We start from the raw sequence: 14,721 nt of genomic DNA on the forward strand, positions 1-14,721 counted from the left end.
TGTTCACTGGGCAGTTTTTTCTTTATCTCTCCCACAGCCAATCCTCCCTCCAGGAGATCTCTTCTGTCCATGGGCCATTAATTAATTATCTTCTGTCCATGGGCCATTAATTATTAATTATCTTCTGTTCATGGCCAGTGAGTGTCCATGCATGGCTGAGAAAATTCCATCATCCCATGGGGAGATGCTGTGCCCAGGGGAGGAGCCAAGCATTCCTACCTGGATACAATCTGAGACTTTGGGACACCACAGCAGCCTTTGCCCACTGCATTCCCAGAGGAGCAGCTTTCTGCCCCACTGCATTCCCAGAGGAGCAGCTTTCTGCCCCACTGCATTCCCAGAGGGAGCCCAGGCCCATCTCCAGCAGCCCTGGAGCTCCAGAGGAAAACTCCAGCCTTGTCCAGGATCCTGCTCCAGCAGAAGCACAGCTGGCACTGCAGGAGGGCTGAGCCCCCATGGAATGGCACTGCTGCCACCACCCTGACCCACAGCTGCCAGGGCCTGCTCTGACCCTGGCAGGGTTGTTTTGTATTACTGCATTTGTATTTTACTTTTATTTTTTCCCTAATAAAGAACTGTTATTCCTCTTGCCATATCTTTGCCTGAGAGCCCCTTAATTTCAAAATTACAGTAATTCAGAGGAGGGGGTTTACATTTTCTATTTCAAGTGAGGCTCCTCCCTTCCTCAGCAGGCACCTGTCTTTTCAAACCAAGACAACAGCTCATGGACACTGAGCAGTTAAAACTGATGCCTTAGGATTTCAGCTTTCCTGTTTTTCCAATCCTGTACTGCATTAGTGCACAACTCTAAACTCCTTAGAAAGTGTTAGTTACTGTCTTCACATTTTGGTCAGACAAAACAATCCCTCTAGGCCTGAAATCCAGGGACACCCTACAGCCTCAGGCCCTGAAAAGGATAAACAGAAGTGAATTGGGAGGGAGCAAAATGGGGATTAATGACTTCATTACCTGAAGCTGTAATTGGAGGATTAACCCCTGATATGGAAATGGACCAAACTTATAATTGTGTGTGACCATTGTCCAGCCTGGGTGAGGCCTCTGGGAGGTTTCTGACTGCCCCAGGTGTGTCTGTGGAGGCCTTTAATAAATACCTGCTCTTATTCTCTTAATCTTGTCTGGCCTCTGTTCTAGGGAGTCACTCCAAGGCATCAAAATCACCTCAGAGGACTCACCAGAATCATTAAAAGGATCATGGAATGGTTTGGGTTGGAAAGGACTTTAAAGATCATCCTACTCCAACCCTGACAGCTTCCATTGTCCCAGGCTGCTCCAAGCCCCAGTGTCCTGGCCTTGGGCACTCCAGGGATCCAGGGGCAGCCAGGGTTTCTCTGTGCCAGGGCCTCACCACCCTCACAGGAAAGGCTTCACCCTCTAACAGAATATTTCATTCCCCACCTCACTGGTTCTTTACCCAGAATGACTTGCAGCAGCATTTTCCAGCTGCTTTAATTTCCTTTTGTGGAACGGAGTTGGAGTTAATCCAAAGTCTGTTTGTTTTTTCCTCCTGAAAGTACAGCAGCTTCATCCATCTCAAACCAAATCATTCCAAATTCCCTTTGTTTGGAGATGATACATGTAAAATACCTGGAAGCATTCTTTAACTCATGCTAGTCACTGGTTTATTATGTGCTACTTTAATTCTCCCTTAAAAATGTGCATCCCGCTTAGGAGCGTATTTTAAATTATTCACTCATATTAAAGGGGATTTTGTGGAAAAGGACGAAATATCCATGAGTTCTCCCACAAATTTTATTGAAGGAAAAGTCTGAGGATTCTTACCTGTGTACCCAATACTTGTAGTACTGGGGAAGAACTCCATTGGGCCCCTTCTCCTGAAAAATCTCTATGAGCCTCTCCAGCACAGTCACCGTCCTTGCAATGAGACAGTCTGCACTCAGAGGCTTCAGCTCTGTCCCCTCTTCCCTGTTAAACTTTGCAATGAGGTCATTGATGCAGATGGTGGGGTTGCTGTTATTCACATTAAATCCAAAGCCTGGAGAAGACAAAGAGAAGGACACAATCAAAGAGACAAACTCTTTGTTACCGCCACAGCCAGCACTTAATTCATCTGCTCCCTACAATTATCCCTCAGGATGGCTCCCAGAGCTGGCTTCATTCAGTCTCTTACACCTTTGAATCTTCTTACTGTTGTAATTACAATTTTCAGCTCAGATTTTGCTCTTTGTCCTCAAAAAGCCTCCTCAGAATTACAGAGGCAAATCCAGCACAGCCTTTCACCCACACCCCATCCCACCAGTGAGGGCTGGGAGAGGATAAACTGCACCTTGGTTCCAAAACCACCCATGTGAGACACTCTTGTACTCCCTGGCAGGTCCTCAGCCCACTCAGAGAACAACTGATCCTACCCTAAGATGGAGTTTTATCTCCCAGTCTAAAATTTAGCTCAGAGACCTTTCTGTTTACTGCAGTGAGCTGAGTGCCCTTTCCAAAAACCCAGATTTTCCACTCAGCTGATAAGCCTTGTTTGGCTTGCTCAGGAAAGCCCAGAAGATTTGATTTTAACTTTGTAAGACTCCAGTTTGCCTAATCTATCTCACCACAGCATATCCTTTAGAAGCCTCAAGCCTCTCACTGAGATTTCTCCAGCTGGAGTTCCCAAATTCTGAGTTGGCAGAATGCCTCCCTTGTTTAAATATGGCTCTTGGGGCCTTTTCTGCAGCCTGCTGAAACAGGCTTTGAGGGATGTAAAGAAGTATATTGTATTACCTGTTTATTTTTTTCTCCTAATAATTTTGGGCTTTTTTTTCTTTCCTCAGACACTTGGGATAAAACCCCCTGTCTGTCAGTCAGGTTTGGACATGATGCAGCTCCATCTGCAAGGAGGTGCAGATGTCTTGGTTTGTAAATTTGCTGTTAATAATTCATAATTAGTGTTAACTTTGAGAAGGATCTCTTCAGCTAAAAGGAGCTTTTGATTTTTAACAGGTCAGGGAATGCACACAAACAAGGCACGGTGATCCCAACACACCAGTCCTGTGGAAACGAGCTGAAATGGGTTACTGGAAAGAGATAAAGGAAAATGAACTGGGAAACGCAACGAGCTGTGCCAGCAAATCCCAACTCAGCCATCTGCACTCCCATACAGCGTGAGGGAACAGAGGCACCGTGGCCACTGAGGGGGTCACAGGGTCTTGGGGTCCATCAGCAGCCTCAGCATCACCGCTCAGAAATCCAAAAAGTGGGACACAACAGCCACCCTGCGACGAGGAGCCCCAACACCTGGGAATGGGCACGGCGAAGGGGAAAAGGCAGCCAGGAAATTTAAAAACCACGAGGTGCTCAGGGCTCTGGGGGCACCTCTGCAGTGTGCACGAGAGAAGTGAGCACTCAGCAGTGCCCCTGCCGTGCTGGTGTGGCTGATGGATGTTCCAGTGGTGGATCCATGAGGATCTGGACGTGCCTGAGCAGAGGCAGAGGAGCGCTCGCCGGTCACGCTCGCTGGCTGTCCCCTGCATTCCTCTGGTGCTTGGCTCCTCCGCCTGCTCCGAGTCTGGCCCTCACATTAATGGTGAATGTTCTTCTCAGAACTCCTCCTCCAGAAGTCCCAACACCGTAAAGTTCTTCAACTTTAAATTTCAGATTGGAAAAAAATAAAGGTTTTTTGGTTGGTTGTTTTTTTTTTTTTTTTCAATACTGTGTTTAGAAGTCTCAGCGTGAAGCGTGTCACCTGTGAGGTTTGAGCAGTGAAAATGCAGGCTGGCCTTTGATCTTATTCTCCTGAGCTCCTCCTTGGAGCAGTGAAGCCACAGAGATGATCTTTGATTTCCACCATTATCCTCGTTGATGGGAGATTCTTAGGAACGCCATGGAAAGAGCGAGTTCAGTGCCTGGAGGTGGCACTCAGAGCTCTGGGCTGGGGACAAGGTGGGCACTCCATGGGCTGGGAGGGCTTTTCCAACCTCAGGGATCCTGGGGTTCTGTCTAGGAGAGGATCCTTTGGGAAAGGGGTGATGGATCTGACACACCTTTCCTGCTGGGGAAGCTGAATCCCATCACTCCTACTAACACAAAAACTTAAATGTCATGAGGCCCCTCAAGAACACCCAGGGAAACACAGCACTGGAATGATGGAAAAGATCCTTGGACTCACATGGAGCGAGGAAGTTTCGATTTTAAAAGCTCCCAGGTGAAAACAGACTGATGAAAATGGGCATTTATCTATACCTCAGACCTACCAGGTGGGTATCAGAGAGAATGGACACAGAAAGTCTCCGTTTGAATTGGAATATTTTGTTGTTTAGGGTAAGAATCAAAAGGTCCAAACCAAATATGTGCAGTGCTTAAGGGATACTTGATATAATGAACTATTTTTGGATGTATTTCTGCTTTCCTTGTGTGAAGCAGGCTGTAGGAAAACACGGAAGCTGTAAATGGTTGATGGGGCACAGAGAGATTTCTTAAGTTTCTGTGCAATTTCCATTCTGTTCGAGTCGATTATTTACAAAATGAAGGTATAAAATTGAACAGAAAATGTCACGTCTGGGCGTGTTTCACAGAAAGAGGTGACTTCTTCAATTCTTTTCTTGCTTGCACCTCTAAAATCACAGAACTTTGACAGAAGCAACATCATGAGCACTCCATCTTTGCAGGATACTTCACTCGTGCACACATTTGAATGTGCCCACATTCAAACAGCAAATATCATCTTTTTCTTTACCCTTTTAGACTTGCTAAGGAATTTTCTTTCAGTTTTTCAGACACAGCAGGGCCCATTAATTTTTGAACCAGAATCTGGCAGGTTTCTAAGCAGATCTGGGAAGCTTAGGGGAAAACTTCCTTATCAAACAGCAGGATGATTATCGGACTAGAGATGATAAAAACATCTCAATAATTAAAAAAATGAAAACATTACTCTGTGTACGTAGCTCTTCTTCTGATTTAAAAGGCATGTTCTTCATTTAACTCTTTGTCATGTTCCAAAAAATCCATAAATTGGGAAAAAAGGATGGAGTTTTCAGTATATTCCACTGGTTTTGCAATAAATCAAGGAGGACAACTTCCCTCTCCCATGTAATGCTCTTCCTTTGAACTCTACTACACCAATCCAGATGCTTGCATTTATGTTGGACTTGTCAAGCATATGGAATTATTAAGAAGAATGAAAACATTTACTTTTTGTGCTTCCTCTGAATCTAATGTTGTGCTTTATTTCTTTATGCCTGCTGTCATTATTTGTTCTCGTCGTTGCCATTTTTACTGATACAGACACTGATAACAAAATCATTCAAAAAAAAAAGCAGCAAAGGAAAGCTTCAAAATAGACATTTACCAATGAGAATATGAAATGTTGTTTCAATGAGTGTTGAGTTTACCAGAACTCCACCAATCTTCATCAGATCACTGTAGTAAATATCATTTGGCCACTTAACTCGCAGCTCAATGTCCTAAAGAAACAAAACCAGACATTCAGAGACATTTATGGCTCATCCATCACTCCATAGTCTGTAGAGAATCATGGAATGGTTTGGGTTGGAAGGACCTTAAAGCCCATCCAGTGCCAGCCCTGCCATGGCAGAGACACCTCCCACTGTCCCAGGCTGCTCCAGCCCCAGTGTCCAACCTGGCCTTGGGCACTGCCAGGGATCCAGGGGCAGCCCCAGCTGCTCTGGGAATTCTATTCCAGGGCCTCCCCACCCTCCTAGGGAAGGATTTTTTCCCAACATCCCACCTAAACCTGTAATTTTTCACTTTGAGGCCATTCCCTGGCTCCTGTCCCTGCATCCCCTGGAAATTGTCTCTCTCCAGCTTTCCTGGGGCTCCTCCAGGCCCTGCAAGGCCACCCTGAGCTCAGCCCAAAGCTTCTCCTGTGCAGGTGAACAATGCCAGCTGTGCCAGCCTTTCCTGCCAGCAGAGCTGCTTCAGCCCTCTGCTCATCCTGGAGCCTCCTCTGGGCTCTCTGCAGCAGCTCCAGCTCCTCCCTGGGCTGGGACAGGGCTGGGGCAGCTCTGCAGGTGGGCTCTCACCTGGGGGAGCACAGGGGGAGAATTTTCTCTACCTCTTTGCCACACCCAAAGTGCTGCTGTCAGCTGCTCCTCATAATGAGAACCTACTGAAGGGCTCCACAAATGCTACAGAAAATGTGACCCTGCCTGAGGAACTGATGCCTCAGGTTTGAGCTTTTCTATGTTTCAGATTCTGTGCTGCTTTAGTGTGTGGGTCTGAGCTTCATATTATGGGATAGTGAGCTCTGTTCACAGAGCAGGGAGACAAAACAATTCCTGCTCCAGCTGGGCACCAAGGACAAATGATCCAAAGCTCAGGCCCAGGAGCACAAACAGCGTGGGCTGGAGAGAGAAAAACAAGCAGGATGGGAGTGCCTGGGCTAAAGCTGGAATGGGACAATGAACTGCAAGGTGCAAATGGAGCAGAGCTGATCCCAGTGAGAGCCCCCGGGAGCGCTCGTGCATTTTGGGACCATTTTGGTTCCTCTTGGCTGCAGCCCTGGCTGGGCTCTGGTGCTGCCCAAGGTGGATCCATGGAGGAGATCCTTTCCATAAATCCCTGCTTTGTTCTTTAGCTCTGTCCAGCCTCTGCTCTAGCTCAGCCTTCCCAAGGCATCAGTAGCAGCCAAAGAGACAGTGACATCCTGAATTTCGGAAAGGAAACTCAGCAGACAGCAGAAATCCCAGTTCCCAACCACATAAATACTTCAGAAACATCCCAAAGCTATCCCTGCTCTCGGCAGCACCGCGGGGCTGGAAACACAAACTGAGCTGTGTGACAACGTCCCAGCCCCACAGAGCAGCTTTTGTTGAAACCACAGGGCTGAGCTGAACTTTGCACTGGCTACTTAAACACAAAAAGAAAGCAAATGTGCTTCCTGCAGTTTGAAACAGTGCCCGTGACTGCTGCATCCCCGGGGGCAAATTATGGGAGGTGCTCCAGGCCTACAAGAGTCGCATTCCCTCCTATTGTAGGGGATGAAATCCCTTTACAGGATGTGTGAAAGCTGCACCTGGGTCCGTGTCTACTTTCCTGACAGATTTAAAGGCCAGGGAGGAGTCCATGACACGTCCACTGACAGGAAATACTACCTGATTCTGCTATCAAAGCACTCTGAGGGAAAGTATCACCAGCTCCTATTCGTTATGGGAAAGAACTCGGCTCCTCGCGCTGGGGAAAGGTTTTTAGGGGACTCTGGAGACAGGGGAGGTATGACACAGTGAAATGGTGCTGCCAGGGATAAAAGGGCTGCCAAAGGGGGAAACACACACCTGTAGGACAGCAGACAGTAGCTCTGTGCCTGAAGTGACAACAAGCAGCAAGAGCGGCTGAGGCAGCTGGGTGTTCTCATGGCTTTGCCACCGAGTGGGTTCAGCAGGTGCCACACAAAACGTCACCAAACACGCTGGAAATGGAGCATGTTCCTGTCCTCCCTCGCTAGAGAGACACTCTGCTGTTCTCAGAACGGGAGAGCAAAGCAACCTCTTGATTTAAAGGCCATTTGCCTCCTCAGCATTAACATCTGACAAGGGAATTTCCAACCGAGCCCTCAGGTCTGCTCTGGCAGGACCCACAGCAAAGGCCTCGGTTGCTGCTGGTTCAGCAGAGCCAGTAATTGTGGCCATCCTGAAAGCCATGAGAGGCTGATAAACTGAGGCATGGACCTTTGGGAACCAGCCCAGAGGAGGCTCCAGGATGAGCAGAGGGCTGGAGCAGCTCTGCTGGGAGGAAAGGCTGGCACAGCTGGCATTGTTCACCTGCACAGGGGAAGCTTTGGGCTGAGCTCAGGGTGGCCTTGCAGGGCCTGGAGGAGCCCCAGGAAAGCTGGAGAGAGACAATTTCCAGGGGATGCAGGGTCAGGACCCAGGGAATGCCCTCAAAGTGAAAAATTACAGGTTTAGGTGGGATGTTGGGAAAAAATCCTTCCCTAGGAGGGTGGGGAGGCCCTGGAATAGAATTCCCAGAGCAGCTGGGGCTGCCCCTGGATCCCTGGCAGTGCCCAAGGCCAGGTTGGACACTGGGGCTTGGAGCAGCCTGGCACAGTGGGAGGTGTCCCTGCCATGGGATCATCTTTCAGATCCCTTCTAACCCAACTCATTCCATGATTCCATGACTCTGTAAATCATCCCAGTGTTTGTGGCTGCTGCAGTTGGCATGACAGGGACATAAAAGAAAAGCCTCGCAGGACTTGAGTCCAAAGGGGAAATTCAAGCACTGAGTTTTTGATAAGCTTTTAAATTTTCTTGCTGTAACATATTTGATTCTAAACCCTTAACTCTGTTTTGCTCCCCTGCCAAGGGCTGATGTCCCCTCAGGTTCAGCAGATCTGTCCTGGTCACAGAAAGCTCTTTACTGTCCAAATGCTCAGTACAGTACACACATTAGTGATCCACATTTTTTACATCAATATTTGGAACTTCAGTCACCTTTTCCCTCTTGAACGGAATAAAATTAAAAAGTGCCACAGTGCATCAGGGCAGGCACACAGGAGCAAAACCACCTCCATTTGTAAATCAGCTCCTTCCCCAGTCATCCCCATATTTTACAAAACTAACTCTTGTCCCTTCGTTTTTAAGTGGTCAAATTATCCACTCCAGCCAAATATTTTATATTGCAAATTTTAGCCTGGAGCATTTTGTTTTTCCAGTCAGGTTATGAAGCACTGAATTTAGAAGGTTTTAATAGAAAGGCTGACAGACCCTAAACTCCAGCAAAGCTACTGGGTGCCACTATAATAAAGTTCATGTGTAAATGTGTATAAGTCATTGATTTTCTGTAATATAGGAAACATATGCTTTAGTTAACTACTTCTGTAAAATACCAAAGTTTTATAGTTAGCAAATATTAGGAAATGGTAACATTAAAAAGGAGATATATGAGGTGATAAAGAAGACTGGTTCTTCATTTTAATACTGATGACAGGACACTTGATTCCCTCTCGAGAGCAATTCTCCTCAGTTCTTGCTTTAGAAATCAGTTTTCAACCTTAAACAAGGGTTGGAAAAATCCTTTAAAAGGGATAAAGTGACCACTGAAACAGCACCAGCAAAAAAGCAGAGAAGGATTTGTCAGTTTTATTCATTTTTCCCTCCTCCTTATTCTCCTTCAAAATCAAAACAAATCAGCTCCATTGTTGGGCAAACAAAATTGACTTTTTCTTTACTGCTGAGGACTGAGGCTTAAGTTTCATAAGATTAGGAGTGAAATAAGTGTAGTGCATTTGATCAGCTCTGTAAAAGAATATTCATCCTCTGGATATTGGATTTCTTCAAACATATCAACAATCAAACATTAGGAATGTTTAGATTCTTCTTAGTGCTGAAGAACTGGATTGTGCATTCAGCCATTCTACAGAGAAAAGACACAGCTAAAACCTGAATTTAATGGAAATGGGACCAGGATTTTTGAGATGAATTGGAAGGACATACCTCATATCCTGGTATGGATCTGACTGCCTCTGCCACTGCCAAGGACGCCAGGTGCTGGACAAAGGGAATTCTCTGGCCCAGGTTGGAATGAAGAGGGATGGAGATGTGCAGAGTGGACAGGGCACAGCCCACGGGACTGAGCCAAACGTTTCCACCACGACCTGGGCAGGGAGAGGAAAAAGGGGAACTTCAACTCAAGGAAAGAACATTTATGAAAAAGATCACTTTGTGAATGTAGGTAACAACTAAAGAGAAAGATTCAAAGGCATCCATCCAAGAATGTACCAAAAGTTCCTTTTACTGGAGTTCCCAAACTAATTTTGAAAGAAAAAAAGGGTTAAACTGCAAAGCTTTTTCTTAAAAAAATGTAATTTTTTAATATTCCCATCCCTGTAAGTGTTCAAGGCCAGGTTGGATGGGGCTCTGAGAACCTGGTTTTGTGGAAGGTGTGGCAGGGGGTGGAACAAGATGATCTTCAAGGTCCCTTCCAGCTCAGGCCCTTCTATAATTCTATTCTGAGGTTCTGAAGTACAAGCTGCTGCTCAATTTCCCAGCATGTCCTAAATCCCCTGCTTCCAGGATTTTCCTGGTCTCTGCTAACAGACACACTTCAGAAGATCTTGCTTTGTTCAAGTGGAGCAGCATTTCTGAAAATGCTCTGTGTGCACCCAAACTCTGAAGCACCCTGCACAGGGAATCATCTTCTCATGGATTTGTGCTCAGAAAAGCTTCTTGGGCCACACACTCTGCTCTTCCAGCAGGATAAATGTGGCTTTTAAAGAAGTGCCAGCATTTTTTCCTGGGCAGGAAACACGACTTGCTTACATTTATCTGCTCAGGCAGGTCCTTCAGACTCAATCTCAGAGCAAGTCAAGCCCCAGCCCTGTTCCAGTTAACCCAGTTTCAGTTTTCATCTGGAGCTCTGACTTGTGTTACACTGAGTGTAGTGATGGCAGCTTTCTTGACTGGCGAAACTTTCTTGGCAGGAACCAGGAGACCACTAAATCATTTCTGCAAAAGCCACCAAACATCCTGAAAAATGTTTACTTTGGTCTCTTATTAACTTTTGGGTTTTCAGTTTGAATCCACGGTTTGAGCAGGAGGAGAAGAGGACAGGCTTATTCTATGGATTACATTATGAAAAATGCTCATGATGCAACTTAAAATGTCCCATTTTGTGTATTTAATACACATTTATGAGTAAAATAAGGAAATTTACTCACCTTTCCCTTGTGTTTGTCGAACAGCCACTGCTATTAAACCCATCTCCTCAGGCAACTGGAACATTAACCTGCCAATTAGGGAAAAAACCAAAAACCCCACATGCTTATCAGCTGCAACACTAAGCTACATTCATGAAAATCAAGGCTTAAATATCAGGTAATATTTTATGTTAACGTTGCAACACCATTTTTTTCAGTTAACATTTAGTCCTGATCCAAACCCATTAGAATATTAAAAAATGATTGGCTGAAAAAGGAGAATGTAAAACATTATTTTATCTGCTAGGCTGAAATAAGTCAGAGCTATAGTTCATTTAAGTTCTGATAACACAGGTTTTGTATTTCTTCACTTCTTCCTCAAGTGCTCATTTTTTTTGGTGTCCCTATCTTCAGCAAGTGACAACCAGCAATTCCAAACATTTGTTTCTACTTACAGCGAATTTTTGTTCATACTACAAAATATAAGAGCAGCAGTTTCTGATTATTTAGAAAACCAATATGGTGGCAATAAAGCAGTTTAAAAGATACACTATCCCCTGAGAACTAATTATGATTTAACTACAGTAAATAAATCTACACCTTCTGAGAGCTCTAGAGAACACTGGCTTATTTTAGGCTTGTGTTCTGCTTTTAAAATAGTTTCACTTAAAAGAATACTAACTTTCCTCTGGGGATAAGTAGAAAGTGCACTTTAACACCACCAAATGAGTCAATGCTACACTTAAAATAAAAAAAAAAAAAAAAAAGAAAAGAAAAGAAGAAAAAATCCTACTGTGAGAACTTTGTTCAAGCCACTTTTAAACAGATCTCAACTGTACCGTGATCCTCCTCCATTTCACGTTTTCAGGAAGAGTTATTTCAGAGATAAAACATATTCAAGATGTTGCCTGTGAGGTAAGCCCAAAAAGTGATGTCTAGCCCACAGATCTGCTTCTCCCACTGGCACAAACATGATGTTGTTCATTCCTACAAAAGCAATCTTGTCTTGGGGGTACGGGCAGCTCAAATCACAGAAAAAAGTACCATTCACAAAGATTTCCTGTGAGAAATGGATTCGTAAAGAATTTCTAAAATTCCACAGGAAGTTTATATAGTGTTGTAGATTTGTATGTAAATACTGAGATAAGGTGTAAATAAGGTTTAAAATATGCTTTGGTAAAATGATTAGATATTTTAGAGAATAGTGTTGTATATTTGTATGTAAATACAGAAAAGGCGTAAATAAGGTTTAAAATGTGCTTTTGTAAAATGATTAGATATTTTAGAGAAGTAGAACTGTGAAAGATGTATTGTAGTAAGGCTATGTAAGGGAAAAACATAGATAATTTGTGTTAGAAGTAATAGTAGTATTGTGTGGTGAAGGTTAGTAAGTTGAAAAATGTTTATAAAGTATTGTAATTAAGGAACAGGCTGGCTTCTGATGGAATGGCGTTGAGCTTTACATCTCTTGTATGCCACTATTCCAGACTCATAATAGAATAAAATCTTTTTAAACACCTCTCAGTTGCCCCATCTCCGTAAAAGCTGAGAAAACCAACAATTTCCCCTGAGTTTCAGATGGGTTTGGGAGCTGTTTCAAGCCCTGCAATTGAGGAAGTGCAGGAGCAGCAAGGACGAGCTGTGAGTGTCCCGCAGACACCACGTCTTCGTGCTGAGATGAGGAACCATCCCTTGCTCCTGCTCCACACGCTGAGAAATGGGACATCAGCAACTCCCGGGGCTGTGGCAGCACCAAAATGCAAGAAACCCAGAGATTTCAGAGTATCTTTCAAATGCCTAACTCAGTTTAGGCTGGATGTTAGGAAAATGTTTTTTTACAGCAAGGTGATAAAGTTGTGGAGTGGCTGCCCGGGGAGGTGGTGCAGTCACCATCCCTGGGTGTGTTTAACAAAGCCTGGATGTGGCACTGGGTGCCAGGGTTGAGCTGAGGTGTTGGGGCTGGGCTGGACTCGATGCTCTTGAAGGTCTTTTCCAACCCAGTGATTCTGGGATTCTGTGAATTCTGTGGTTCTGCTTTCATGGTGATGAGGTTATTGGAAGGCCCAAGCGAAGTCTGGATCAAAAATGCCTTTGCTAATTACAAATCACAGAATCCTGGAATGGTTTGGGGTTGGAAGGGACCTTAAAGATCATCCAGTTGCACCCCCCTGCCATAGGCAGGGACACACAAACCAGCAGGGGCTGGACCAGGCCCCACGATGTTTTCCCACGTTATTCCCGAGTCATGGAGATGCCACCAAAGGCCAACAGCCAGAAAATCTCTTTGCCAGTCACCTTCCATGAAACACACCTTTGGACACCGTGGATCCCATGCTGAGAGCAGGCACAGCTATCTACCACCTTTAGCAGTAAATTTTACCTCTTGGCACCAAATCCCTGAATCATCAAGGCTGGAAGGGCCCTCCAGGATCATCCAGCCCCACCAGCATCACCCCAAACCCTGTCCCCAGGGGCCACATCCAGACTCCTCTGGGACAATTCCAGTGACTCCAAACCTCCCTGGGCAGCTCATCCCAAGGCCTGACCACTCTGCCAGGGAAATTTTCTTTCCCAGTCTCCAACCTGAGCCTCCCCTGGTGCCATTTGAGGCCATTTCCTCTCCTCCTTTCACTTTCACCAACCTTCCCTTACTGCCCTTCCTGCAATGAGCTCCCCCTGAGCCTCCTCTTCTCCAGGCTGAGCACCCCCAGCTCCCTCAGCTGCTCCTCCCAGGATGTGTTTTCCAGATCCTTCTCTTCCCTGGACACGCTCCAGCCCCTCAGGGGGAAGATCCCCCAAAGCTCAGGAGGTTTCATCCCTGACTTCTGGGAGCAGCTTGATTACAACACCAATCCATGCTTTTGCAACATAAAAGTCCAGTTTAAACTTGGAAACACAGCTGGGAAGAAATGACACGCTTGGTCGAAACACACGGATTTCTGTTGTTTCTCCATTCATGTATCTGGTTTTAAATAATGAAAAAATAAAAATCATGTGCTGCCATGAGGGGAGGAAAATAAACAGAGCAGGAAAAAGCTAATTAGGAATGCAAAACACAGGCTTCTGCACCAAAGAGATACAATTAGGAGAGCAGATGATGCAGCTCTTGGAGACTTGGCAGCAGGTAACAACTCACTACATGGAGAGACTGAGGCTGGACCTTCAAGGGTCACAAAGAAATTCTTTGAAGGACACAACATGGGGAAGCTGTTAATTCCCAGACTGATACACCAAGAGACACACAGATTGATTTTTTTACTACTTCCTGAGATTGTGCTGGAATTAGCATGGAGGCAATGATAATAAAAATCTCCACAGAGCCTCCTGCCTGCCTTCCCCCAGCTTCAGAGCTCTGTACATGGTGTGTGCTTGTTAGTTTGGTGGGGTTTTTTTTTTTTCTTTTCTGGGAGAAACAACTTGGATTTTCCTTACCAGAAAGATTAACTGTACGTGCACTTTTTTACATATTGACTTCCCTTCTTCTCTTTCAACTTAATCAGTTGCAGACTTAACAATTTCGTTTTTCTGCAGAGTGGCTTAATCACAGTGCTCACCACATTCTCCCCCCCCCAAAATTTTTTCCTTCAAGAAATTATCTTCTTTTATTTTTTTTTTTTTTGGTGCTCTTTAACCACCATGCTCTGGGTATTAATTCCAAAAACCAGAATGAGATATAAGATTATGGCAACATGAAAATAAATTTACCCATCAGGAGGAATATCACATGACATCTATATGATCACAGAAGATGATACTGGAATTTTATGTAAATTTTTCTTTTTTTTTTTTTTTGAACATTTTTGTGGTATTTTCCAAAATGTGAGCAAGGCACTTTTGGCATTCAAGAATATTAAAGCAGCTGAAATAGTAAGAGAGAGGTTCTAGCACAGCTTTTTATACAAATACCCTCCTCCCCAGCCTGTAGTGCATACTAAGAGTAATAAACAATATTTAATTATTTTACAGAAATTCCAAGTGTAAGGAGAACTCTGGCCCGCCAACACAACGACTTTTCATCCTCCATGAACATAAAATGGGAACTGAAACCCCCAAAACTACGTTTGACTAATGTTAACAGCTATAAATTTCATTGATGTTGTGGGCTT

At 44.8% G+C, this 14,721-nt stretch overlaps 1 protein-coding gene across 3 annotated transcripts in view; it reads right to left on the reverse strand.

Annotated features, from left to right (window-relative positions):
• HLCS (holocarboxylase synthetase) overlaps positions 1 to 14,721 on the reverse strand; it is a 121,433-nt gene that overhangs the window by 3,977 nt on the left and 102,735 nt on the right. For all 3 annotated transcript variants that reach the window (XM_053936740.1, XM_053936739.1, XM_053936741.1), the window contains exons 7-10: positions 10,637 to 10,704; positions 9,414 to 9,574; positions 5,312 to 5,426; positions 1,801 to 2,014 (exon numbers count right to left, since the gene is read on the reverse strand). In XM_053936740.1, coding sequence (XP_053792715.1) covers positions 1,801 to 2,014; positions 5,312 to 5,426; positions 9,414 to 9,574; positions 10,637 to 10,704 — 558 coding nt within the window. The remainder of the gene's footprint in view (positions 1 to 1,800; positions 2,015 to 5,311; positions 5,427 to 9,413; positions 9,575 to 10,636; positions 10,705 to 14,721) is intronic.

This window comes from Vidua chalybeata, chromosome 2, assembly GCF_026979565.1.
Source record: "Vidua chalybeata isolate OUT-0048 chromosome 2, bVidCha1 merged haplotype, whole genome shotgun sequence".
Lineage (NCBI taxonomy): Eukaryota > Metazoa > Chordata > Aves > Passeriformes > Viduidae > Vidua > Vidua chalybeata.